This window comes from Phyllostomus hastatus, unplaced genomic scaffold (genome assembly GCF_019186645.2).
Source record: "Phyllostomus hastatus isolate PE091 unplaced genomic scaffold, TTU_PhHast_1.1 phas_contig_98, whole genome shotgun sequence".
In the NCBI taxonomy this organism is placed as follows: Eukaryota; Metazoa; Chordata; class Mammalia; order Chiroptera; family Phyllostomidae; genus Phyllostomus; species Phyllostomus hastatus.
Window position 1 is genome coordinate 365,116 of NW_025333999.1, and position 27,408 is coordinate 392,523.

The 27,408-nt window shown below is 52.5% G+C and overlaps 1 protein-coding gene across 2 annotated transcripts; it reads left to right on the plus strand.

Moving 5' to 3' along the window:
- Positions 1 to 1,613: 1,613 nt before the first annotated feature.
- On the plus strand, positions 1,614 to 27,360 carry LOC123828510 (complement C3-like). Of its 2 annotated transcripts, XM_045853557.1 has the most exons (41): positions 1,614 to 1,744; positions 1,878 to 2,085; positions 2,538 to 2,712; positions 2,873 to 2,943; positions 3,038 to 3,126; positions 3,203 to 3,285; positions 3,524 to 3,611; positions 4,361 to 4,463; positions 4,560 to 4,680; positions 4,948 to 5,063; positions 5,718 to 5,858; positions 5,942 to 6,151; positions 6,358 to 6,567; positions 6,863 to 7,024; positions 7,283 to 7,412; positions 8,471 to 8,548; positions 9,869 to 10,066; positions 10,246 to 10,357; positions 10,619 to 10,707; positions 10,800 to 10,939; positions 11,330 to 11,536; positions 12,186 to 12,237; positions 12,410 to 12,496; positions 12,647 to 12,850; positions 14,060 to 14,135; positions 14,357 to 14,525; positions 17,698 to 17,793; positions 17,954 to 18,107; positions 18,933 to 19,111; positions 19,273 to 19,431; positions 20,572 to 20,631; positions 21,586 to 21,676; positions 22,919 to 22,964; positions 23,989 to 24,076; positions 24,373 to 24,459; positions 24,688 to 24,793; positions 25,158 to 25,247; positions 25,499 to 25,585; positions 25,671 to 25,760; positions 25,857 to 25,992; positions 26,599 to 27,360. In XM_045853557.1, the coding sequence occupies exons 1-41, from the start codon at positions 1,674 to 1,676 to the stop codon at positions 26,729 to 26,731; spliced, it is 4,992 nt and encodes a 1,663-aa protein (XP_045709513.1). In that variant the 5' UTR covers positions 1,614 to 1,673; the 3' UTR covers positions 26,732 to 27,360. The 2 variants fall into 2 exon arrangements, with proteins under 2 accessions (XP_045709513.1, XP_045709514.1); XM_045853558.1 differs by lacking the exons at positions 24,373 to 24,459; positions 24,688 to 24,793; positions 25,158 to 25,247; ... (2 more) ...; positions 25,857 to 25,992; positions 26,599 to 27,360 and having other exon boundaries at positions 21,606 to 21,676.
- Positions 27,361 to 27,408: the final 48 nt, after the last annotated feature.

The following is a 27,408-nucleotide window of genomic DNA, read 5'->3' on the forward strand; positions in this document are numbered from 1 at the left end:
GCCTTAAACTGATTATGTTGATTCTTTGCTTCATAAGAGATTGTTTACCATAGACTAAAGTGCATTACTCATCTTCCCAGCTCATCTGCATGCCACAGGGCAAGAGGCTCACCTTCCTGGGGCCCCAGTTCCTTATCTTTACAGTCTCAGTGCTAAATTTTTACTTCAGCATGGCTGTGAGACATCACAACTAGTCACAGAGCATTTAAAAGCGTCTGGTACATGGTAGGTGCTCAATAAACACCTGAGGAATAAACGACTAGATGCTACCTGCCCCCTTTGTTTCTAACACACCTGGGTTTCTAGTGCTCTGCAGAGAGAGTATGGAAAGTCAGTATGCATTGAACCTAATTCACAGAAAGCTGAGGTTTAAGGAGAAAATGCACCTGGGAACCTTAGTAAATTTTGTCACTGTGCTCTCCACGTAGGGAGGGATATTTTATCTATTGTGGTCACTGCTGCATCCACAGCATGCTGAATAAGGCTGGGCTCCTAGCAAAGATTTAGTGAGTCTGCCCTGGCTGGCGTAGCTCCGTGGATTGAGCTTGGGCTGCAAACCAAAGTATCACAGGTTTGATTCCCAGCCAGGGCACATGCCTGGGTTGCAGGCTATGGCCCCCAGCAACCGCACATTGATGTTTCTCTCTCTCTATCTATCTCCCTCCCTTCCCTCTCTAAAAATAAATAAATAAATAAAAAGATTTAGTGAGTTTCTGCTGGGTAAAGGTACATTGTCAATGTTTGGGGAGACCTGGGGCAAGACTCCCCAAGCTAGTTGTACTGACCTCACAGAAGAAAGAGAAAACAGACCAACTTGTCTGTAGCTGCACCGGCTTCTAAAAGGCAGAAACCACGAAGTGGGTTCAACATCTTTAATGAGCATGTTAAACAGCCAGAGATAATTATTTCAGAACAGAGAAAGCTTTCTTCCAGGAATGCCTCCAGTGTGATGTGTTTTCCTCCCTGGTTTAATATGTATAATTTGCCTTTGGAAAAGGAGCCCAGAGAGTTTGGCATGAGGTAAGGACAATGGACAATGGCCACAGTTGACCAAGTATAATCGTCTCCTGCAAGGAAGGAGAAAACCACGCAGCAAGTGCTGGGTGCAGGAAGGTCAAGAGCAAAAGGGCCTGACCCGAGCATTTCTTGGGTCCTGATATGGCAGGGCCTGGGGCCAGGCGGCCACGTGGCTGCTCAGGCTGTGATTGAGAAAGGAATGCCTTGTGGCAGCGCTGCTTCCACAGCTCGCGCCAGTTTCACCAGGGCAGGGGCAGGGCTCCTGTTTCCTCCTACTCCTTTCTGACCCATCCCCACCAAACCCCCAGTCCAGTGCCCTGGTCCACATGGCCCAGGCTCCTTGCTGTGCAAGGGGACAGCTTCAGGATAAGACCCCATGGTTCATGGAAAGGACACCAACCCCCTGCAACTCTGGCCTCCAAATGGGGAGCTGGAACATTTCTCAATGCAACTAGCCCCAGCCCCCCAGGGCAGGCCTGCCTGTCCGACAAGGGAGGAGCAGCCCTCTCCACTCCCGTTGGGTTCATGGGGACTCCCTCCCCATGCCCGTTTAGATATTAACTCGGCCAGGACAGGCCAAGGCAAACACACCAGAGCTGGGGTGGACAAGAGAACAGCAACTGTGACCAGCAGCCCCACACCTCCCTCTGGCTGCCATGGATGTGCCCTGGTCCCTGGGCTTGATTCTGTTCCTGTTGGGGATGCCCCTCACCCACGCTAAGCCACTGTGAGTGTGGGGAGCTGGGGGGAATCTGCCGACTGCCTACACACCTGTCGTCTTCGTGACTCCCTGAATAGGACCCTGTTTGTCTCTGCTGCCGCCTCCCCCACTGGAGTCCCCTGTGTTTGTCTGCTGGCAGGTATATCCTGGTGACCCCCCGAGTCCTGCGGGTCGGCAGCCCAGAGACCATCCACGTGCAGGCTCACTCGGACTCCAGCCAGCAGCTCAGCGGGACTCTTCAGGTGAACCTCACTGTGTGGGACTTCCCCATGAAGAAGACGACGGTGGCTAGGAGCCAGCTCACTCTCTCATCGGAAAACCACTTTATGGATCAGACATCCGTGATGGTAGGTGACAGGCCACCAAGGGAGGCTCTGGGCCAGCAGCAAGAGTAGAGAGGGGAAGATTCTAGAGGAACTTCCTACAGGAGACACTAGGGAATACATGCAGGGCTTAGATATACTTAGTGCTTCTCTAGTGTTCTGTCCATCTGGAAATCCAAAATCTCCCTTAGTCTGGGCTCCAAGAAGGGCCATGATTAGCCTATATGCTACCTCTGTGCTGATTAACAAAAGACGCCCTCTGCTGGTGGCTTGGAAAGCTGAGCATGGGCTGCATTGCATCTCCACTTGGCTGAAGGTCTTTGTGCAGCAGCCAACTGCACAGCCACACAGGGCCACCCAGCTCCCAGAGACAGAGGGCCCCCATTCAATTGCTTCTCCCAAGATCCACTGCAGCACTCTGCATCCAGGGATGGAAACCCCAGCAGGGCCTGAGCACCGGCGGCATCTCTCCCCAGATCCCCGAGAGCCTGGTGTTCCCCACACGTCCAGGACAGCAGTATGTCATCATCCAGGCAGCCTGGGCCCCCACCTCCACATCTTCATTCATGGAGAAGGTGGTGCTGGTGGCTCCCCATGCTGGCTACATCTTCATCCAGACAGACAAGACCATCTACACCCCTGAGCACTTCGGTACAGCCACTGGGCATTTGGCCTGGGGCAGGCGTTGACTCACCCCGAGGCTCCCCCAGTACCCAACATACTCCACCTGCCAAGATGTCCCTGCTGCCCAGGACCATAGTGACCACCCCTCTCCAAACTCCATCCAACTTAGTTGCCCCTTCTCTCCCAGTTCAGTACCGGGTGTTCACTCTGAACCACGGGATGGATCCTGTGACCAGGACATTCACTCTGGACATCAAGGTGGCCTCTCCTGTTGGCAGGGCGGATCCTGGATACTGGGGTTGTGTTACGTGCTGCAGGCCTGCGGGCATAACCCACCTACCTGTCCCCGCAGAACCCAGAAGGGATCACTGTGACCAGCCAGGACCTGATAGCCAAGGAAGGTTTCTTCTCAAGCTCCTTCCACCTCCCAGAGCTCATCAGGTGCCCTGCTGGGAGCCCTGGGACGGAGGGAGGGAGGGTCTCCTCAGCCTCCATCTTCCTAACTTTCCGGCCTCAGTTTTGGGACCTGGAGCATCGAAGCCAGTTACCACAGTGCGGCCAAACAGAAGTTCAAGGCAGCCTTTGAGGTGAAGGAGTATGGTGAGCACAGTGTGACGAGGAGGGTAAGGTGGGACATGCTAGAAGCAGGGCTAGAGATGTGAAGGAGGTCTTGTGGCACACCTACTGCGTGCAGGGCCTGAGCTGGCTGCTGGTGAGCAGGACCGTGTGTTCCCTTTCCTGGGGGTTGCCAGAGTCAGCAGGGAGGGAGCAGGACAGGAAGGGGATGGGGGGAGGACAGTGATCTATGGGGGGTGTCCACTGCCTTTCCTCCACCCAGTGCTCCCATCTTTTGACGTCCGGCTGATTCCAAAAAAGAACTTCTTCTACCTCAGTGATGAAGCTCTGAATGTGGAAATCAAGGCCTGGTGAGTCCCCGTACCCTTAGTCTGGCCACAGGGCCAAGGACACCAAGAAACTGCAGGGTGGAGAGAAGCGAGCCACTTCTATAGCACAGAGGATATAATGAAGGCATCCTTCAACACCCAGGAGATAGCCTTGGTCACCACGTCTGCCCCTGTGAGGCTGCGCAGTCCATCCCTTCAGGCTTCCAGGGTTGCCCAAGCCACCTGGTCTACCTAATGGCCTGTGCCACCCATCCTGGTCTCGACCATCTCTGAAGGCCCACAAGGTTGTGCGGGCACCTCGGGCATCTGTGAGGTTGTCCAGATCACCTCTGCAGCACTAGGAAATTGCAAGTGCCACACTCGCTGCCTTATGGGATTTGCAGACCACCTCCACAGGCCATGCTGTCCACCTAAGGTTGAAAGGGCTGTGCCTGGTACTTCTTAACATGACACAGATGATTCCTGAAGCTGTGTCGTGCTACACAAGGTACCCCGTGGGCTGACCAGGCTGCCACATGGCTCCACGTGGCTGTCCAAGCCAACTACCATCTCCTGAGGCTGCACAAGCCACGTCTACAACCCCGAAAGGCTTTATGTGACATATTTGTCACCTTCCAGGATTTTGTGGGCCAGCAGTGAAACTGCCTAAGTTTCCAGGGGCCACCTCTGCCCCTCCCAAAGGCCCATGGCCATTGTTGCAGCTCTGTCAGATCACACGCACAAGGCCGGGTGGGTGCTTCAGAGCCAGCGGACGGCTCTCTCTCCCCCAGGTATGTATTCAACAAGCCAGTGGACGGGCACGCCCTGGCCATCTTTGGAGTGAAGCAGGATTCCCGCCGGATCTCCATTCAGAGCTCCCTGCAGAGGGTGAAGGTGACTACCCTGGACCCCTCCCCACCTCCCCTCCCCCAACCCTCCATCCCTTCCCCAGTAAACCACCTCCTCTGCTCTCTCCTGCCCTGAGAGCAGATCTCTAAAGGCCAAGGCCACGTCTCCCTCCAGAAGGATGTGCTGGTGGCTGCGTTCCAAGGCCCAGAAGAGAACTTAATAGGGGCCTCAATCTTTGTCAACGTCACCGTGTTTTCCTCAGGTGCCACCCTCACCCAGGCCCGCGGCTGAGCCCAGGACACTGTTCTTTCCCAGCCCAGGCATTCTGCCCGTGTGACCAACCTCGGGCCACCTCTTGCCTCAGTCCTCCTCAGAGAAATGGGAAAATGCCAGAAGGGCTGGCAAGAGCTGACCTTGCACTACTGTCTTTCCCTGTCATCACCAAGATGGGCCTCCCACACCAGCGGCCCTGCCACTGCCCCCAGATCGAACCTCCCCAACAGACCTCACGGTCCCTCTGTCTCCACAGGCGGTGAGATGGTCCAGGCGGAGTCCTCGGGGATGAAGATCGTCCGGACCCCATACAACATCAATTTCATCAAGACACCCCAGTATTTCAAGCCGGGGATGCCCTTCCACTTTAGGGTCAGGGTCGGGCTCCACTCCACCCAACGACTCAGGGGCCCCACCCTCGAACAGCCCCCCCAGGAAATAAAAACCCCACTGAACTCACCTGCCCCCTACAACTGATCTTTCTGAGAATTAAGTCCATCCTGCCCCCCCAGATCAATCCCAAGGTTTTAAGTCATAACCCAGGTCTTCCCAAAGCACAGTGATGGCTCCAGAATTTTTCTGTGGGGGCTCAGGAGTCACAGTCAGGCTGGAACGTGGTGCTCAGGGGTTTATCTTGAGGCCACATTTGCACAGCAATCATGCTGTTTTATACTTTCATTTAGGGTGGCTTTGTGATGCTGATGGGCACTGCTTTGATACCAACCCTACTCTACGTTTTCCCCAAGCCCTCCATGTCTCCTCCTACCTTCTCCACCCCAGTTCCACCCCACCCCCACCCCATGGGCCCACCAACACCCAGGGCCACCACCTGCGGCTGTGCACCGCAACTCTGCAGGGGGCGCCATCCCTAAAGACTCTGACAAGGATGGGGTCTCTGCTGGTGTCCAGTGCACACCTTGCTCGGCCGCCCAGGGCAGTCCTATCCGGGTTGCACTCCCCGTGCCCACCTCTCGAGCCAGGCCATCCCCAGGCCCGTCCTTTATCTCACCCCTCATTCCACCCCAGGTCTTCGTCTCAAACCCTGACGGGTCCCCAGCCTCCAAAGTCTTCATTCGCCACAAAGACAAAAGAATGCGGACCTCAGACAGGGGGGTGGCCACTGTGATCATCAACACAGATGCAAATATGAAGGAGCTCCCTATCGAGGTACCAACTCAATGGGGCAGAAACGGTGGTGGGGTTGCGTAAGCTGAACGGGTGGAGAGTCAGTGGCCCCTCAACCTCCCCAGGTGAAAACTGATGAAGAACTTCGGCCAGAGGATCAGGCAGAAGCTAAGATGATTGCTCAGCCTTACTCAACTCAGGATGGGTCAGGGAACTTCTTGCACATTAACACGATGTTGTTCGGTGCAGAAGTTGGCGACAACATCCTGCTGAGCCTCAACACCGAGCATCAGAACTCCGCAGCCAAGGAGCAGCTCACTCACTTCACCATCCTGGTGAGGGACGAGGAACAGGACTTGAGTCAAGGAATTTTTTCCCTGGAACAGTCTTGGCTAGCTGAGTTGGAGGAACTGTGAAAATTGGGGTGAAGGTGGGAGCCATCTGGGGTGGGCTCAGGCCAAGGAACAGAAGCAAGAGGGCTGAGGACCTCTCCTGTGGCCTGGCCTCACCCTTCTCATCCTTGGCTTCCCTGGTTTCCAAGGTCCTGAGTAAGGGTCGGATCGTGGCTGCCAAACATCAGTTAAGGCATAAGGGGAGTGTCTTCACGTCAACCACTATCGATGTGACTTCAGAGATGCTGCCCTCCTTCCGCATCCTGGCCTTTTACATACTGCCCAGAGGAATAGGCCAGGACCCTGAACTGGTGGCCGATTCCATATGGATTGATGTGAATGACAGGTGCATGGGGATGGTGAGTGAAGCTCCTTGAAGTTGTACATCACCATCATAAAGTCAGGAGAGGGCATATCCAAGTTCAAGGGCTTCCAGCCTGGGGGCAGGTGAGTGTAAGAGGCAGAAATGTGGCTTTAAAAGCTCAGCCTAGGATGTGGTGATGAGGCAAGTAAATGTGTGGAGTTGGGAGTGGCCTGGTGGAGTTCCCTAATGCTCCGTCAGAGCTGTGGGGTGTGAACCTGAAAGTGGACTTGGAGAAGCCCCTCGGAAGACTATGAGCTCCTCTTCTGACCTATCTCTTTTTCCTGGCTCAGCTGAAGGTTGGCTTAAATAATGAAGAGTATTCGGATGATTTGGAGCCCAACAACCAGGTGGAAATAAAGGTGACAGGTGATGCAGAGGCCAAAGTGGGGCTAGTGGCCGTGGACAAGGCTGTCTATGTCATGAACAGCAAACACAACCTCACACAGAAGAAGGTGAGAACATGTGGATTTGGGGTCAAAAGGTTGCCTGAGCTTTCCAGCTGGAGCTTCATCTTCTTCAGCTGTGAAATGGGCAGCGCTGGTGGTCACCAGGACTCAGGTAGCCAGCGCACAGCACAGAGATGGGCAGGTGGTAAGGGCTCGATGGGTGGTAGTCTGAGAATCGCCATGTGCGCCAGCAGTTGCAGTGCACTCCCGTGCCTTTCCTGAGGAGGCACAGGCACCAAATCCAGGTTCCTCTCTTGCCGCCAGGTCTGGGACGTGGTGGAGGAACACGACATTGGCTGCACGGCGGGCAGTGGGAAAGACAGACTTGCTGTGTTCAAGGACGCAGGATTGGACCTGAAGATGAGCACAGGGATGGACACTCTGGCGAGCACCGGTATGGGCGGGGGGCGGGAAGGGGACAGCACGGGGGGGAGGGGCATGGAGGGGGTGCTTTCTAGTGGTTAAGAGCATGAGGTTTGGCATCAGACACATGCACTAAAACCCAGGGTCTTGATACTCACCACGAGTCAGTCACACTTCTCTGAGTCTCAGTTTCTCTGTCCAGAAAATGGGGATAATAATACAAGTAATTCATTCTGTGTTAGTTAAGATATAGGTTTGGCCACATGTATCAAAATAAAATTAACAGTAGCTTAAGTAAGAAGTTTATTGGCCCTGACTGAGTAGCTCAGTTGGTTAGAGTGTCATCCCAATGCACCAAGGTTGCTCCCCAGTTGGGGCACATGCAAGAATCAACCAATGAATGCATAAATAAGTGGAACAACATGTCTCTCTCTCTCTCTCTCTCTCTCTCTCTCTCCCCCCCTCCATTCCTCTGTCTAAATCAATTAAAAATTATAAGAGAGGTTTAACAATCCAGAGGTCATTCTGGGACTCAGGGTCCCGCTAGCTTACTGTTCTGCATGTACACCTCATCAGGACCTCATTCCAGGAGGCAGGAGGAAGGGAAGAGGGGAGGAGAAAATACCTCTCTTACATCTTTCTGGCCAGAACACAGTCACGTGGCCCCACCTTGGTGCAAAGGAAGCTGGGAAATGTATTCATCATTCTGAGTGATATGTAACCATGGAAGTTTAGTTGCCACAGACGAGGGGAGGAGAATGGAGACTGGGGACAACTAGGAGTGTGTAACAGTCTCTATTTACCACCAGTCAGACCCTGTGCTCAGTATTTCTAAATGTACGATCCCTTTGATAGAACTGTGATTATGCTCATTTTACATAGCTGGGGACAGTACCGCCCAGAGAGTCTGTGACTTGTGGAAGACCACATAGCTTTTAAGTGGTGAGCCTTGACTATGAGGTACCCATGGAATAAAATGAGATGATGCACATAAAGCACTGAGCATACGGTAGCACTCAATAAATATTGTCAGGACTGTTGATAATGATCTTGACAGTAGTTGTCTTCATTCTTCCCTCTAACCCCTAGACTGGCAATGCCCCCAGAGCCCCTCCCCCAGCCGCCGCCGCCGCTCCCTGAAGAGCCTGGAGACCAAGAGGAATGCAGGTTGGCGCTAAAGCTCAGTGTGCCCCTCTATATTCATCCGTGCCTAAGATAGAAAACTGAAACCATTCTAGGCATTGGCAGCAGGGAGGAAGGGATTTAATCATAGGAGTTTTGTGCTTTCCAAACTATTTGATGGGCTATAGGAGTGGAAGTTTGAAGGCTGCTGGTGGGGACACAGGACCACCCCACTGCTGTTCTTGCAGAGTGTGGGGTCTCAGGAAACGTCTGCCGGTGTTTCTCCTGAGGCTGGGGGGTAAATAGTGGAACATGGAATTTTTCCCATTAAAAACACACAGACTGAGGCCCATTCATTAGCTCCCACTGCTGTGGGGCTTGTGGTCTGTTTCTCTTCCACTTTCAAATCTTACCTAAGAGCATCTTGGGTGCAGAATCCAATCCCATGCAGATCTCCAGCAGCAAGAGAGTCTGGGAAATGTAGTTCTTAGATGGTATAAGGCCCCTGTGATATAGCAGGGAATGTAGACAGAAGGAGAAAAGGTCGCTGAGTGCCACAGGATCCTATCTAGCCCTGAGCCTGGAGTCCAAGGAAGACGGGAGGCTCCGCTGGTTGGTGTTAGAAGCATGCATTCTATGAATCCTAGATGTTTCCGTCTCTTCAAGCAATGCTAAGGACTTGATGGATCTAAATAAGGGGAAATGAGTAAACTCTAATAAAAATCAAAGTAAAACCCTAACTCTAATTTCAATATCTTCTGGAGAAAAGTTTATAATATGAACTGCTGTTTCATTTGTGGTAGTTATCAGTTATATCATTTAACTAGACAATCTAAGCATGTTATATGGTGGACAATAAGATTTTTAAGCTGCTATAATTTTATCTTTAAGTGCATGCCTTTAGTTTGCTTGTTAATTTAGAAGCGTATGACTTGACATCATGCTTTATAGCAAGCTTTATGTTTTTAAAAACACATAATGAAAATTGGGAGTCAAAATGGCATCTTTTCTAAATAAGCATGGCACTCCCAGTCCCTGTCAAAAAGAAGAAAGACAAGGAGGAGGAGGGCGGGGCAGGGGAGGAAAGCCACAGTAGCTCAGATTCCAGCCCCAGCTCTGCTGCTTGCGAGCGATGGGACCCTAGACCAGTGACTCGACCTCCCTGTCACTCAGCTTCTTGATCAGAACTCACCGTATGGGTTCAAGTGAAGTGGTGGGAGGAAGATACAGGTAACGTGTTTGGACCAGCATCTGCCAGGGTTATAGCTAAACAGAGGCCAAGTGTACCTGGCATTAAGGTGGCTGGCTCCCAGCTCCCTCAGATCCTGCTCAGCCCCTCCTCGTCCCTCTAACTCTGGCCCACAGTGAGCAAGTTCAACACGGAGCTGGAGCAGAAGTGCTGTGAGGCTGGGCTCCGGGAGAACCCGGTGGGGCTGTCCTGTGAGGAGAGGACCCGGCACGTCCACCATGGGCCAGCCTGTGTGGCCGCTTTCCTGAGCTGCTGCCATCTGTCTGAGACCCTGACTCGAGAGGCCCGGGAGGATCAGCTGCTGCTGGGGACAAGTGAGGGGGGCGTGGCAGGAGGCATGGGGTTGGGGGCCTCCATCAAAGGGCATGGGGTGCCATGGAACAGGTCAAGGGGAGATTTGGACCATAGGAAAATGGGGTGCCCTTCTGAGGAGCCTGCTGGGCCTACCAAGGGAGAAATGCAAAGGAGTCCCACCCACCTCTGCTCCTTGCAGCGGATGAAGACGAGGACTTTGAAGACATCTTCCAGGAGGACCTGCCTGTCCGGACCTTGTTCCCTGAGAGCTGGCTCTGGAGGACATTTACTCTGCCAAAGAATGCAAGGGGGTAGGGTCCCCACCCCCATGCCGACGTCCGGCCCCTGGCCCTTGCATGGATCAGTCAGTGGATGTCCACTGAGCACAGTGCCACGATAGGAGCCTCCCTGGATGAAAAAGCAGATCCCAGTGGCTCCCCTGAAGTCTGCTGGTGATGCCTCTTGTGGGCTGACCCACTGACCCCTCCACAGTGATCGTAACCCATGGACGGCAGCTCCGTCCAGGCGGCACCAGCGCAGTGACGCCCCCGCCCCTGCCCCGCCCCTTCCAGGAGCACCTCCGACCACAGCGTTCTCGTGAATATGCCAGACTCCATGACCACGTGGCAGTTTGTGGCCATCAGCTACAAGGCTGGAAAAGGTGACCCCCACAGGCCCCACGCTGAGAGAACGGGGAAACAGCCCCAGGACAGCGGGCTTCTGCTTAACTTCAACACGGTCTCCTGGTTCTAGGTCTCTGTGTCTCGAAACCCTTGGAGCTGACAGTCAGGAAGTTATTCTTTGTGGATCTTAAGCTGCCCTTCGCCGTGGTCAGGAATGAGCAAGTCCAGATCCAAGCTGTGCTGTACAATCTCATGAGCCGCCCGGTCAAGGTGAAGCCCGCAGCCCTCCCCATCCTGCCAAAACACCTGTCAGTGGGTCATGTGGTGTGTCATTATTTGAAAGGGCCAACCAAGTAGTGGCCTTTTAAAAAAACTTCTAAGGTATTTTCTTATGTAAACCTTACAGCAACCCCGCAGGTACGTGTCATTGTTGTTCCTCAGAGATGGGGAGATTGACGCACAGAGTGGGCAGGGGCTTTCTGAGATCACACAGCATGTCAGTGGCAGAGGGGCTTAAACCCAGGCAGGGTCTTTGCCATCAACCACTGCGCTAGGCTGTCACCTACTCAGGATTCTCAGAGCAGGGGCAGGAGGGGACTGTGACTCTAGGCTCCTGGGTCACTCATGCACCAGGACCCCCAACGGCCCACCCTGCGGCAGGTCCGTGTGGAGTTCCCCTACAAGGAGCCACTGTGCAGTGCATCCAAGCCAGGAGCCCCACACCGCCAGGTGGTGGACGTGCTGCCCGCTTCCTCCAAGATGGTGCCTTTTGTGCTCCTCCCACTCGAGATAGGCAAAGTGGATGTGGAGGTCAAGGTCAGGGGCAATGGGGTCCAGGATCACGTGAGGAAGACACTCCTGGTCAAGGTAATGCATGCCCCTACACTTTGCTTCTAGTGCAGACGGCGGACCTTCCCTGTGTGATCATGAGGGGCAGGTGGGCCTAGGATCAACCAACAGGCCTCCCAGGTGTGAGTGAGGTCAGAGGCTAGATTTGGAAGCTCAATCACAGAGCCCTGACTTTACAACTTTGGAGTCAGACCTGGATTCAAATCCTGTCTCTGTTGTGTGATCTTGGGCAACTCACTTAACTTCTCTGAGCCCCCATTTTCTCATTTACAGAATGGGGATAGTCATCACACCCATGATAATCACAGAGCTGAGAAAGTTACACACAATCCATGTGCAACAGTAACACTTGATTTTCTTAACCAAAACACATTTAGCCCCTACAATATAGCACTTTAAGAATATTAACTCACTGAGCCCTCAGAACAACCCTAAGATGTAGGAACTATTATACTTGCCCTTATATGGATGAGAAAACTGAGACACAGACAGGTTAAGTAATTTGCATAAGATCACACAGCTAGGAAGCAGAAGAGTTGGGATTTGAACCCAGATACTAGGGCTCCAGCATCTATGTTCTCATTAGCTAAGCAAGGCTTCCTCTTATTGTCATTGTGATTGTCATTATCGCTATTGTTTTAACTTGTCTCCTCATTGGCTCCCACAGGCAGGGGGGAATATAGAAAAAATATCCCATAGCATCGTCCTGAACCCCCAAGGTTTGTGGGGTCTACAGGGGCATGTGGGATCCTGGGGACATGCCAGGGCAGAGGGAGGGGTTACAATGAGGGTCTCAGGCCAGGTGGACAGGCCAAGCTCCTCCTGAGCTCTGTGCCTTCTGACCACCCCAGCCCCAGAACCCACTTATCACAGAAGGTTGTGTCTGCTCAGGTCAGACCCAGGTGGAGCTGGTGCCACGACAAGACCTTTTGGACAAGATGCCCAATACAGAAGCAGAAGTGTTTGTCAGCGTCCAAGGTGCTTAGGGCACAGCTGGTGCCTGGGGGCTAGGGGAGGAGGGAGCTGAGTCCTCCAGGGCACAGCAGCAGGAGGCGCTGGGACTGTCCTTGTGATCAGAAAGCCACGGTGGCTCAGGCCATTCCCAGGATGACCCTGCCCACCCGACAGGTGACATCCTTGGCGAGACCATCCTGGGCAGCCTGACTCCCACAGAAACGCACAAGCTGCTGACTCTCCCAACTGGCTGCCCCGAGCAGACGCTGAGTCGCCTGATGCCTGCAATCATCCTGACCCGCTACTTAGACTCAACGGGCCAGTGGGGCAAGGTTGGGGTGGAGCACAGGGACCAAGTGATGAAGAACATTGTCAGCGGTGAGCGCTGCACCCTCCTGTGACCTGGAGGAGGGCGTCCGGGCCTCTCTGGGAGGGTGGCTGGGGTACCTCTGGGCTTGGGGGAGGCCCCACTACCCTCCCAGACAATGACACCCAGCCCTGACTCCTCTCCCAGAGGACAAGCTGATAGTGATCCACGGGTGACCCCCAAACGGTGACCCCAAATAGTCATCTCAAGGTGATTCCTAGATTACTCTTGAACTCTGCTCCCTCTCCCAGATGACAGCATGACACAAAGTCCCCCAGGTGACCCCCAACAGTAGCCCTCGGGTTATTTCTTCACCCAGACCCCCTTCCCAGGTTACAATCTGACAACATACATGCTGGTTTATCCCCAGGCAGCAACCCTGCAGGTTCTGTTACAGGCACACCCTGCCCCGGGTTGCACCCAGTCAGTGCCAAGCCCTTTCTTCTAGGGAACCCCCAAGCAGAAAGCTCCAGAATAATCCCAGGCACTGGCCTCCCTCCACCCAGTTACACCTGAATGCTGACACCTCCCCAGGTGACATCCAAACCCCCAGGTAACAACTGGAGGTGAATGACCCTAGTTACACCCAGAGCCCTCACGTTAATTTGGACATTGGCCCCCTCCCCCGGTTGCTCTCAGACACCAACTCTCCATTCAGATGCTCTCAACAGTAATCCCCAGGGGACACCCAGACCCCATCACCCCCGACGTTACACTCAGGGAACCCTCAGGAACCTTCAGATAACACCCAAAGAACAATGTTCAGAATACACCTGATAGGTGTCCCCACCAGACTACACCAGGAGCAACCTCTTCAAGGCAACACAGACACGCTGACACTCCTAGTTTTCAGGCCAAAAAGATCCCCAAGAAAATGCCCAGACAGTGGCCCCTCAGGGGACACCCTTTCCTGGGTTTCACCTTCCGAGATCCCTCTGAGCAGCAATTCCCAGTCTCCCCCTTCCCCAGGTGGAGTGGTTTCCCCGGTGTCTCCTCAATACAACTGCATGCTGCTCTTGCAGTCGTGGCTGGTTGTGACCCTCACTTACACCTGGGCCCCGCAGCTCCCAATTCATACAGTTTATAATCCGTCCCCTCCTCCAGGTTGTACATAAATGGAACGCCCTCACACCCTGCCCCTCCAGACTATGCCTGATAAATTCCCAGGCACGCCCCAACACCCAATCTCCCTGCAAGACCTCACCCACCTGCTTCCCCAGGATATACTCGGATGTTGACCCACCGGAGCCCAGATGGCACCTACCACATCCACAAGGGAAATCCAGGAAGCACCTGGTAAGAACACGGGGCAAGCCTGGGTTTAATGACCCCAGGCCCATCCGCGCTGTGGGGTCTCAGGACAGGCAGCCTGTGGGCCAGCAGCATTCCACACAAGTGAGGGTCAGTCTGAAGCAGTGTGGTCCCTGGGGTAGGTCTGCATAGTGCAGATGCGCCTGCCTTAGGACCCCCTCACTGCCCTCCCCAGTAATCACTTGCCCCCTCACCCTGCCCGCCAGGCTCACCAGCTACGTGTTCCGTGTTTACGCGCTGGCCTACTCCATCACAACCACCAGTGTGATCGACCTGCAGTCTCTCTGTGGCATTGCCAAGTGGGTCATCAGCCAGAGGCAGGCAGAGGATGGGCACTTCTTGGAAAAGGGCCCGGTGATCATGGCGTCCATGCAGGTGCCCACGCCCCCACCCCCTCCTGCATTGTTCAAACAAAACCTGGGGCTCTGCAGCAGTGATAGGGAATTTCAGGCCCCTGGCCTATTCTCAGGTAGAATGAGAAAAGGAAACAGCCGAGGCCCAGCAGCCAGTCTTATTGCCCCTTGCTCCCCTGAACTCTTTCACAATGTGAGGGAGGCTGGGTGCATCTGGAACCCCGTCTCTCCCTTACCCTCAACTCAAGCTGTCACCCATCCAGCCCCCTTCCCACTGGGCCCGAGTCCTCTCTGTCCCCCAGCCAGCACACCCATCCCTCCCAAGTGTTCCTCCACACAAATCTTGAGAAACAGCTTCCAAACAGACTAGGAGGCCTCTCAGGCTCAACACCTTCTGTGGCTCAAGCTGCCTACAGCACTGTCTCTCTGCTATAGCCCTCTCTTCTGCATCTCTTCCCAAACCTTACCCCTCACTATTCCCGGCTCATGGGTCCCTCCTATTCACCTCCGTGTCTTTGCTTGTGCTGCCCTCTCTGCATGGAAAACCCACACCTCATCCTTTTTTCTTTGTCTAGCCAAACTGTTTTCTTATTAGATTTAGCTCGACCACTGCCTCCTCCAGGAAGTCCCCCCTGAATACCAGGCCTGTTCCTGTCTCTATCATTGCACCTATCACATTATTCATTCACTTATTCATTCAGTAATTCAACAAACATTTATCCAATAACTGCTGTGTGCCAGGTCTTGTGCTAAGCAGAGGGGAAACACAGCTAAAAAAAAAAAAAGACATTTACAGCCCCTGCCTTGAAGAATTCACAAGCTCAAGGAGGAGAAAGGAGGGCAGAAGTTCACCAAACAGTTATAGCTATTGATTGTTTAAGTCACAGTTGGCTGTGTCCCATGGGAGATAAGTACCTGGAGAGAGTATTTAATAGGGTCCATGCTTGGCCCTGGAGGTGGCAGGGGAAGCCTGCAAAAGGAAGTGTCTGCAATACACAGACTAAAGTTCTGTGACACCTTGGCCTCCAGGTCCTCCAGAAGCTCCACCAGGAGCCAGGCCTGTTTACCAGGGTGGCCACAGGAGCTGTGTGGCCGGGTGGCCACACCACACTGGCCCCCTAAAGGGGTCACTGGACTTTTCTCCTGTGCGTCCCCCAGTGAGTGTCCACCCCAAAGTGTCTGTCGGTTTTCTGGGCACTGTTTTCTGCTGTTAATGGACCCAACTCCTAATGGCAATGAATAGATATTTTTGTATAGTCACACAGGAGAAAAGTAAGTGACAGTAGATGCAACTTGAAGAAGGAATAGGAGTTGGTGAGGGAAAGAACTGAGAGGGAGCTGCAGGCAAAGAGAACAGCATGTGTGAAGGGCTGGCGGCGCTGGCATGTTCGAAGAGAGAGAAGAGACTATTGCCACCAGAGCCCAAGAAGGGGGAAATATATCAGGTCCTAGGGCCTGCAGACCCTTAGGGGCCTCAATGAAGATTTAAAATAGTCTAGTTGGAGTTTTATTTTCCTATGCAGTAAGTCCTTCCAGGGAGGGAAACAGGTCTAGTTCATTGCAGTTGGCAAATGTTTGCTGAATAAAACTCTGGATGAATGAGTGAACCCAGCAAAGTCAGATTGCACCCCGAAAGGAAGGGAGGACATAAGGAGTCAGGAGGACTGTGTGAGTGAGAGCCCGACTCAGTATAGGAAGGTGATGCAGAAAGAACTTACAAACACAGGTTTCACATGCTTGTAGGTCAGAGCTTCATTCCACCAGTGAACATTTATCAGGGACCAACAATGTGCCAGGCACTCCTTTAAGTGCTGGTGACCCCAGGCCAACGAAACAGATGAAAAGCCCATCCTCATGGGGCATGCATCTTAGTGAGGGGCAGACAGGCAATAAGCATAATGTAGACAAAAATGACATGGCATGTTAAAAGTGGCATCATGCAAGATGCAGGAAAAGGGGGATCGAGGTGATGTGGGTATAATTTTGGAAGGCTTCATGAGGAGGTGATATTTATAGAAAGGCCTGGGGAGGTGAGGGAACAAGTCATGTGACTAACCAGGGAAAGAGTCTTCCAAGCACAGGGAAGTGCACGTGCAAAGTCCCGGCTCATGAGACTGGGCTGTGCCCCATATGTTGGAGGAACAGTGAGGAGGCCACTGTGGCTGGAACAGAGTCAGGCGGGGAGGGGGGCACAGAGGTGAGGACAGAAAGATGCTGGGACAGGTTGCACAGGGCCTTGAGGCTGCAGGAAGGACTTGAACTTTTCCTCTGAGTGAGGTGGGAGCCATGGAGGGCTCTGAGCAGAGGAGGAACATAGCCTGATTCAAGGGTCCCCAAGTTTTGTTGGCCTCTGTGGGAAGAAGAAACTGTAGGGGTATATTGGTGTCCTAGGGTTGGTGTAACAAAGTGCCACAAACTAGGTGTCTTAAAACAACAGAAATTTGTTTATTCTCACAGTTCAGGAGACTAGAAGTCCAAAATCAAGGTGTGATTTAGGCAGAGCTCTGTACCTTCTGAAGTCTTAGGGGAGAATCTTTCCTTGCCTCTTCTAGCTCGGTGGCTCCTGGAAATCCTTGGCATTCCTTGACTTGTGGCTACATACTCCCATCTCTGTCTCCATCTTCATATGCTCCTCTTCCTTCTGTGTGTCTTTGTATGGCCTTCTTATAAGGACACTAGTCATTAGGTTCAATATGACCTCTTCTTGACTTAACTATTACATCTGCAAAGACTCTATTTCCAAATAAGATTATATTCTAAGGTGTCGGGTATACACGAATTTGGGGGGGACATCATTCAACCCAGTACAGGGGTTGAGGGTGGAAGTTAGGAAGCTAAAGAGGCATTTAAACCCTAAGTCAGTCATTTACTAGCAATGGGGAGACTCTGCCTCACTGACCCTCAGCTTTCTTATCAGTAAAATGGAGCTGCTTCAAGAATACTCTGAGATAGCACAGCAAGCTTGGCACAGTACTCTCTGTGGCTGTTTGATGTTATCAGTAAAGCAGATCCCACACAGTCAAGTCTCCCTCCCTCTCCCTCTACCTCTCTCCTCCCCTCTCCTCTCTCTCCTGCTTTCAGCATCATCCAGCCCAGAGTTGAGCACCTGCAAGCTTTGCAAGGTCAGGCAGAAAAAGTTGGGAAAGGTGTCTCCAATATGCTAAGGGGTCCTGAGTGTGGTTCTCCATCCACAGGGTGGCTACCGAGGCTCTGAGGCCGACGTATCCCTCACGGCTCTTGTTCTGATTGCGCTGAATGAAGGAAAGGTGTTGTGCCACCATGAGATACCGGTAGGACCAAAGAGGAGGGCAATATGTGCAGGGCACCATATCCCCTGCACCCACAGGTCTCCCCCACCCTCATATCCCTCTCAGTCCATCCCCCTCTTCTAACTCCGAGACCCCTTTCCTCTGATCACCTCCCTCTAGCCTCCTCTCTCTCACCCTCTAGGATTTGATGGCCAGCATAGAGAGAGCCCGTGGCTTCCTGGAGAGACGCCTCCCCAACATTCAGAAGACCTTTTCCATAGCCATAGTCTCCTATGCTCTGGCTCTCACCAACAGCTCCCAAGCCAATGACCGCCTGGACAGCTTTGCCAGCCACAGTGAGTGTGGGGCCACCTCTTAAGCAACTGTGTATTAACTGCAGCCATGGGGGTGGCGGGAGGGAGATCCAGCAATGTATGATTCATCGTTTAGTGTTTATTGAGCACGTATGGCATGCCCACCCTCGGCTCAGGCCCTGAGAAACCAAGGTGAACAAGGCTGATGTGGTCACCACCCTGAGTCCCCACCATCCCTGGGGGAATCAGGCAAAAGACAAACAAATCAATAAAGAATTACAAACTGACCTGTACTGAGAAGACAAATGCAAAGTGAATGGGAGAGATGACAGCAGGAGAGGAGTATGGACTGAGGGGGCTGGGATGGCCTCTGTGAAAAGGGGATCCCCTCAGCTGGAATGAAAGATGAGAAGGCCCACCCCTGTGAAAGGCCAACGGTGTTTCAAATTCAGGGAATGGCACATGCAGAAGCCCTGATGTGGGGAAGTGCCTGGCGTGGTCGAGGATGGAAAGGTCATTCAATATGGGGCATTGAAAGGGATCTGCCTCTCATGGCCTGCTCTGCCTCATCCCCAACGGCCCTATTCCATCCCCTCCATTCTCCAAGTCAAGAGGAGTGGAGTTAGGAGAATTCCCTTTCTGTGGGACTGGAAGGACCTAGAGAAGCTTCTTGGAGACCCAGTTTCCCCATCTCTAAATAGTTAGAGTCTGTCTCAGAGTGGTTCTGAAAATAAAATATCCATATGCCTCCTCAAAGAGTTTGCATGAAGTAAAGATGAGGAAAACAGGGCCAGATGACAAAAGGAGAAGACAGATTTAGGTAGGTGGGCTCAGATCTGGGTGACAAGGTGGGCATGTATCTTCTAGATAAAAACTACTGGCCAGAAAAAGACAAAGACAGACACAAGACTTCCCTGTACACCGTTGAGGCCACCGCCTATGCACTGATGCAGAAGCTGGAGCTGGGTTTGCATAACGAGACGCAGGTCATCGCCAAGTGGCTGCTGGAGAATCGGGAGCCGGGAGGAGGCTTCAAGTCCACCCAGGTGACGGAGACCTCGGAAGGGTAGGGACTAGGGGAGAGGGGCTGTAGCCCAGGTGCGGCGGAGGATGACACTGCCGCTGTCCGTGGTGCTGACCTGTCGACTGCGGTTCCCGGGGCGCTGTCCATGGTGTTTATCTGAACCCCATGCATCCCAACACCCAGACCACAGTGGTGGCCATCGAGGCCCTCACCCGCTTTTGCAAAGCTGTTCCCTTTGAGGATGCCCAGGAACTCCTCGTCGAGATTAGCGCTCCCAGGAGATCCTTGAAAGTGAAGTGGGTTATCAATCAGAACAACGCTTACCAGCAGCGGTCAGCAAAGGTAAGGCGCCCAGGGGCAGACAGACGGGAAGTCCACACAGAGGTGACATTGGGGATGGGGCCAAGAATCACGTCCCTGCCAACCTCTTCCCCGAGATCGTCTCGCACCACTGGCTATGCTGTCTATGCATTAATTCATTTATTCTACAAACATGTTCTGAGCACCAACTGTGTGCCAAGCATTCTCTTGAGCATCGCGGGCACATTATGAAAGATATGTGGTCCCTGCTCTCGTGGAAACTACAGTCTAGAAAGACAGTCAGACAATAAATATAGTCTATTTAAGCTTCTAAAAACAGGAGAAAACATGAGTTTTTGAAAGTGAAAACAACCTGGGTGTGGGGTTAAGGTAATCTCCATGACCTTACTCCATGAAGGGGGTGATACTTAGCCTCAACCATTTGATACATCTTTACTGAGCACTCACTGTGTGCCAGGCATTTTCCTAGGTGCTAGGAGTATGACCATAAACAAGACAACAAAACCCCTGTCCCTGTAGAATTTATATTTTGTTGAAGAAAACAGACAATAAGGAGATGTAAATAAGTAGAATATGTAGTCTGTTAAATGGTGGCAAGAGCTATGCAGGGAGGGGATTAACAAGGAAGAGGGGTGGGGACACCAAGGAGCGAAATTTTAGACAGGATGAGCAGGAACATTCTCACCAAAATGTGGCATCTGAGCAAAGACCTTAAGGAAAGAAAGGAGTGACCCCTGTGGCTACCTAGGCAGAAGAAAGAGTGGGCACAAACAGCATGAGGTAGGAGTTTTCCAAGAATAGTAGTGAGGTTTAATCAGGAGCGATGTGATTAGATGTGAATTTGTAAAATTTTGCTCTCGCTCCTGAGAGAAAAACATATGAGGGAAACAAGAGTAGATGCAGAGGTGCCAGGGAGAAGCATTGTGCAGGGGGCTTTCTCACGTGGGGAACTTTAGAGACACTGCAGAGTGTCAGACTGGAGAGATGCACATCAGGACACAGCCTGGGTCAGCAGCTGTAGTTGATCTGTGATGGAGTGGACACCACAAATTTTCTATCAGGAAGGAAAATAAAACCATCTTTCCTCCCCACCCACCACTACATTTGAGCCATGTTTTGCTGCTTCCTTTGTCCTCAAATCCTCTTCTCTCTTCCTTCCAGTTTTCTTCTCAAGACAACTTAGAGATCAAAGCCAATGGCAGAGGGAGAGGAACCATCTCGGTAGGTTGGGTGTCCCATCCCTGGGATCATTAGCTGGAGCCCAGGGTCCCTTTAGTTGGTGGAAATAGAGACAAGTTTAGACTCCAGGACAAGATTGAAATCAGCAAAAAAAAAAAAAAAACTCTGCTATTTAGGACACTACTATTTGTTATGAGCCAAACTAAAGACACTGCAACCTCCACCCCCTGGGAAGTTGGTAAAAATATGGACTCCATGGAGCAGGTTAGGAAATAGACCCTCGGGAAGGTTTTCACTGAGGCAAGAGTCAAAGAAGGTAGAGGTCAAAGGTCACTGGGCCTCTCTGCCCTCCCCATGCTGAGTCCCTGGAAGGGATGTCACCTTCCTTACCCCACCAAGGGAAGAGTCTCCCTCCAGGGTGCTTCCCAGTCCTCAGAGGCTAACTCCACCATCTTAGCCTCTGAGGACTGGACTCCACCAATCCTCCAATACCTGTGCCAGCAGCTCTGTTACCCTGGGCCCCAAGCCCCGGGCCAGCAAGAACAGCCCTCTTGTGCACCAATTTTAGGACAGCCTGTCCTCAGGTTTCCAGCAATGGAGTCATGGTTGAATTCTGGTCATTGTGTGACGTTAGGCATGTCACACTTCTTCTGGAGCCTCAGTTAAATTTAAATTCATTGAAATTAAATACTACTTAAAATTCACTCCCTCAGTCACACCAGTCACATTTCACATGCTCAATAGCCGCATGTGGCGTGTGGCTACCATATGAACAGGATACACGGAGACCGTTGCCATCACTACAGAAGACTCTATTACACAGAGATGGTCTAGACTTCATAGGGTTTTGCACTCTGGTCACTGAACTCAGTAATTGAGGGGGCAGACTTGACTGTGAATTCCCCACAGGGGCAGCGACCTGGGCAGGCAAGGACTGGCCCAAGGAGGAAAGGGAGTGGGTGTGAATGGGCTCTGTCACCTTCCCTGCCCTGGCAGATTCTGACCATGTACTACAGATCCCCGGAGTCCGAGGAGGCCACCTGCAACTTGTATCACCTGAATGCTACTCTTACAAGTGCCCTGGAAGGTAAGCCTGGACCCGAGGATGCCCAACCCTTTGTTTTTGTTTTTTTATTTTAGCTATGTTTCAATAAATGCATTTATTGCTTTATTCAGCCATTCAACAAATACTTATTTGAGTATTTACTCTGTGCCATGCCCTGTCCCCTGGCCCTGGGAACATAGGCATAAACAAGAAAAATATCTCCTCTTCTCCTGAAGCCCCCACTCTCATAGGGAGAGACAAACAATGATACAACCATAAAATATATTATTTTCCTACTGTTATTTATTTATAACATAAAAGAATCTATATTATAAAAATAAGTGTATAGTATAATAGCACTTAATGATAAGTACCATACAAAATAAAGCAGGAAAAAAATCATACAGCCTTGGAGGCAATCCAGGAGAAGCTCTCTGAGGAGGTAGCATTTGAGCTGAGACATGAAAGAACTCTGAGGGTGGACCTTGGAGGATCAAAGGGGAAAATATTCCAAGCAGGCAGAGCAGCAAATGCAAAGGCCCCTGAGGCAATAATGAGCTCACCTGGTTTGAGGAACAGTGAGAAGGTCAGTGTGGCTACAGAGAAGAAAGGGGTAGAGTTTTTGGAGAAAAAGTTGGAGAGGTGACAGAGGCAGATGGTCCAGGGACTTGTTGGCCACAGTGAGGACTTCGGTTTGGGGGCAGAGTGTAGTGGGAGCCATAGAGACTTCTGAGCAGAAGAGGGATGTGACCCAGCATGGGTTTGGGGATGCTCTCTCTGGTGGCTGTTGGGGAAACAGACTGTAGAAGGCAAGAGTGAGAACCAGGAGACTAAGGACGAGGAAGCTGCACTAGTTCAACAGGAGATGATGGGGAGGCTGTGGCTCTGGTTAGAAATGGTGGGATTCTAGAGTTCCCAGTCTGGGGGACTAAGAAGGAGGATAGAGGATACTGCCACTGGGAGCTCACTGTAGGCGTAGGAGGAAAAAGTCTCCCTAGGCCCAGGACTTTCAGGGACCAAAAGTGACCAAGGCTTTGGCTTGGGCTTCATTTCTTGACATGTAATAATAATAATAACAATAACAATAATAACAAATCACTTATTCCTTATAACACCCTGGTGGGTTGGGAATATTATGATCCCATTTGTAGATTAGGAAACCAAACCAGAGAGAGGTTAAGCAACTTGCCCTAAGTCACACAGCAGAGCCAGAATTTTGAATTCAGAAAGCTGGCTCCAAAGGCTGTTTTGCCCAACCTCTAAACTTCTGCCTTCTCTCTGCAGAAAATAAAAAGGAAGAAGAGACTTTCCAACTCCGGATGGCAGCAAGGTCAGGGCACCAGGATCTTAGATTAGGAGGGAGGAAGGCCTCACTTCCTGGTATCCAGACTCTGTGTACTGAGTGGAGGGTGGGAACCATCTAAGCCTGCCTCTCCGTGCTTGCCCCTCCATCGTACCTCCTATCCTGCCCTCCCCTTCCTACCCCCATTCTGCCCCTACCCTGCCCTTCCATGCTTGTCTACCATCCAGCCCCCATCCTGCCATGTCCTAGGATAACTGCCTCCACCACAGTGAATGTGCCCCAGATACCCAGACCTGGCTCCAAGCCCCACAGCTCTTCCTCATCCTCATCCTTCATTGTTTCTAGACACCCCGGCCCCCAACCCAGTCCTGCCCTCTCTCCCAAATACCCTCTCCCAGGTCTGCCCCAGATGAAAAACATGTACTGAGGGCTTACTGAGTGTCTGGCTCTCTTCTAAGAGCTGGAGGCACAGATGTAAGCAAGGCAGCCCCTCCCTGCCTGGTGAAGTTCACAGCTTCTCAGGGGAGACAGACAATAACAAAACAATCACCCAGAACCAATGTAAAGTGGCAACTGTGATTCAATGTGGTAAAAGAAACATCCAAGAAGCTGCAGGAGGGCAAATTAAAGAATGCTCTAGTGTTGGAAGTGGACAAGGCTTACCACAGGGAGTGACTCATCAGCTGAGATCACAAAGATCAAAGGATGTTTCAGGGCAAAGAGGGAGAAGCAAGGATTCCAGGCTGAGAGAACAGCATGTGCAAAGGTCCAGTGGCAAGAGGGAGACTGACACCTAAGAGCAATCAAATGAAGGCTGGGGTAGGAGAAGGTGAGGTGGAAGGGTGAGACAAGGTGTTTGGTAAAGGTTGCTAAGCGAGGATGTGGCATATCAGATTCCTGTTTGTAAAAGCCGTCTGCTTTGGGGGTCAGAGGAGTAATGGGGATACCCAGGAGGAGGCCAGTGCACTGGTCCAGGCGAGATATGATGGCAGTGGGAGAAAGGGGGAGGGGGAGGTAGGAGGAAAAGAGACTGGAGCTCTGAAATTCCCAGGTTCCAGGGTGACCGAGAGGCCACAATGACCATCATGGAGGTTTCCCTACTCACTGGCTTCTACCCCAACCGTGACGACCTCAAACAGGTAATGTAGGTCCCACTTGCCCACTGCAGAGCAGGATGGGGGGCCCTGGCCACACCCTGCACTCCCAGTGTTGGCACAGGGCAGAATCTACCCCTTGTCAGTGCCCCATAGTCACTTCTGGTGTCTCCCTGCCTAAACCTAGCCAGTCCTTGCCCTGATTGGACCTCAGTTTCCCCAGCACTGGGGTTGATTGGGCAAAGACAGGGAGTTCTGAGAATTACTTCACACTGACTGGAGTTCCCAGGGCTGTGGGCCTTGGGGGTCTCTACTAACCTGCAGTCTCACCCTGTGCCCAGCTCACAAGCGACGTGGAGATGTATGCTTTCCAGTACGAGACCAATACAAGATCCAGCGACAGCACCGTGGTCCTCTACCTGGAGAAGGTGAGGAAGGCCAGGTGTCCACCAGAGGCTTGTGGGCAGCCCAGTGGGCAGACAGCCTATGGTCAGCAAGGTCCTCCTGGGTGGTGTTGCCAGAGGTCATGCCCCATCTGAGGTCAGGGCCTCAGTAGTCAAGGCCACGTGTGTGATCAGTGGTTATGACCAAGACCCTATGGTCAGTGTCCCATGGCCAGTGGCCCTGGTCAGCTCACACAGGACTCCCTCCCACAGCTCTCCCACAACGAAGACACGGTGCTGGGCTTCCGGGTCCACAGGATGCTGCCAGCGGAGTTCCTGCAGGCCGCCCAGGTCACCGTCTATGACTACTATGAGCCTTGTGAGCAGGGGGTTCTGGGGTGGAAGCATGTCCCACAATAAGGAGACAACTGCGAAGGGCAAAGCCAAGAGGGAGGGTAGAGGAGCGGGGCAAGGAAGGTGAAATAGTGCGTGACTGAGAAGGGCCTGGCCATGGGGTTGGGGGGAGTAAGGTGCGAAAGGGCTTGGGTATGGCCTGCTGGGAATGGGCTAGGCAAGAAGGGGCGGGATCTTCAACGGGAATGGGCCTAATGAGGGAAGGCAGGGCCAGGCCAGGTGGGGCGGGGCCTGCGGCAGGCAGAAAATTAAGGGGCTGAGCCAGGCGGGCGCCGGGCCCACAGGACAGCCCGCCCAAGCCAAACCCAGGCACGCTCTCGCTCTCGCAGCTCGGAGGTGCAGCTCTTTCTACAACCTGCCCACAGAGCGATCTGACCTGCGGAAGATCTGCCACAAAGACGTCTGCAGGTGTGCCGAAGGTGAGGTCATGGGGACACGAGGGCCGGGGCTGCCAGGCTAGGGGTCCAGGGAGACTTTTGTCACCTCCTGAGTGCTGGCTAGACTGAGTGCAGGCAGAGAGAGACCCAGCGAGATAGGAAGATACAGACAGAAGTTGGAGAAAGGCCAGACCCAGAGACCTGGGACCAGAAGGGGGTCTGAGGGGAGGGGATCTGAGGGGAGGAAGCCCCTCCCCCAGTGCAACCAGAGCAGCTGGCCCCTCACCCTCCAGAGCTGTGTCCGACTCTGAGGAAGAACAGCAACGGGCTAAGGCAGGAGGATCTCCAGGTGGCGGCCTGTGAGGCAGGCGTGGATTTTGGTGAGTTCCGGGTATGGGAAGAGGCAGGAGGAGACCCACCTACCGGCCAGCCACCGACACAAGCCCCTCTGTCCCCCTTCCCCAGTGTACAAGGCCAAGCTGAAGACTGTGGAGGCCTCTGCATCCAACCCCTACGTCTACTACAACATGCAGCTCCAAGCCTCCATCAAGAGTGGTATGTCCAAGGTGGTGTGGGTCCCTACTCTGGGGGGAGCCATTGTGGGGGAGGGCCAGGCCTGGACACCCCCTCACTGGGTCTCCTCTCTTCCAGGCTCGGATGCTGTCATGCCAAATGCCATGAAGAAATTTATCATCCACGCCACCTGCCTTGATTCTCTGGACCTGCAAGAACAAGAGTCATACCTCATCATGGGCCAGACATCAGACCTGTGGAGAGTCAAATCAGAGTGTGTGGTGCCCCCTGCTGCCCTGGGGACTCAGGCCTGGGCGCCTCTCCTACCACAGCCCAGTCCCTGGTGTCAAGATTGCTACCACACCTGGCAGCAGGAGACCTGGGCTTCAGAGCCACACTGAATGGAGGTGCAGGCTGTGCACTGCACAGCTCCGGGGAGCACCATTCTCGCAGGGGCTGTGTACATGTATACATAGATCTGGTTTTCCAACAGAGGATAGTAGAGTCAGAAGAAAGGGAGGCTTGTTTAATCCCCAGATAAATGGACTAATGCAGGGGTGTCCAACCTTTTTGTGTCCCTGGGCCACACATTAAATACACAAACACTAACAAAAGCAAAAAAAGCCCCATAATGTTTTAAGCAAATTTATGATGTTGTGTTTGGCCACGTTCTAAGCCATCCTGAGCCACTTGTGGCCTGTAGACTGCGGGTTAGACACCCCTGGACTAGAGGCTTGGGGATCCAAGATGGCTCTGTGGAGTAGACACTATAGACTGAGGCTCTGAGAGACTGCCAAGCAGGGCAGAGGGGAAGGCAGGGAAGTCTCCATGCCTCTGGGGGCACCAGCTCTCCTCACCCTCCTTCCTTCCCTCACCACAGTTACACCTACGTCCTGGGCAAGGAGACATTCCTCATGCATTGGCCAGCACAAGGAGACATGGAAAAGAAGGAATTACTGGACCAGCTGGAGAGATTTTCAGAATACGTGAGCACCCATGGCTGCGAGTCTTGAGACCCTGAGGCCTTTGTGGCTGTCAGGGTTTGTCTTCAAGCAGGCCTAGGCCACTCGGCTTACCCTCAGATAAAAAGTGTGGAATACCATACCCAAGCTACAGACAACTGTTCCTGTTCCAACGTTGGGCAGGGCCCTGCACAGCCTGCCCTGAAATTGCCTGCACCTGCCCCCTCCCTCTCTCCTATTCCATTCCAATCACATTGGCCTCCTTTGTGTCGTTTCAATGCCCAAGTCAACTCCTACCTCAGGATCTTTGCACTCATGGTCCCCTCTGCCAGGTACCCCTGTCCTCCAGATATCTGCGTAACGAACCCTTCCCTTATTTTGAGGAGGTGTTTAAACGTCACCTCCTCAAAGGTAATTGATTTAATAATATATCTAAAATATACCCCCTCCCATCACTCTCTCTTTCCTTACTCTGTTTTATTTCCTCAATCACACTTATATTGTATATGATATCTATTAGTTTGGTTGCTAAATGTTTCCCCTGCTCCACAATGTCAGCTCCTTAAGACCAGGGCTGTATCTGTCTTGCTCATGGCAGTATTCCCAGTTCCTACAACAAGGGAGCTGGTATACAGTAGATGCTCCAGAAATTATGGTGAATGAATAAATTGATGAATAAATTTAGTGCCCACCCTGTACCTGATGGAAGCTTAACAGGGAACCCCAAG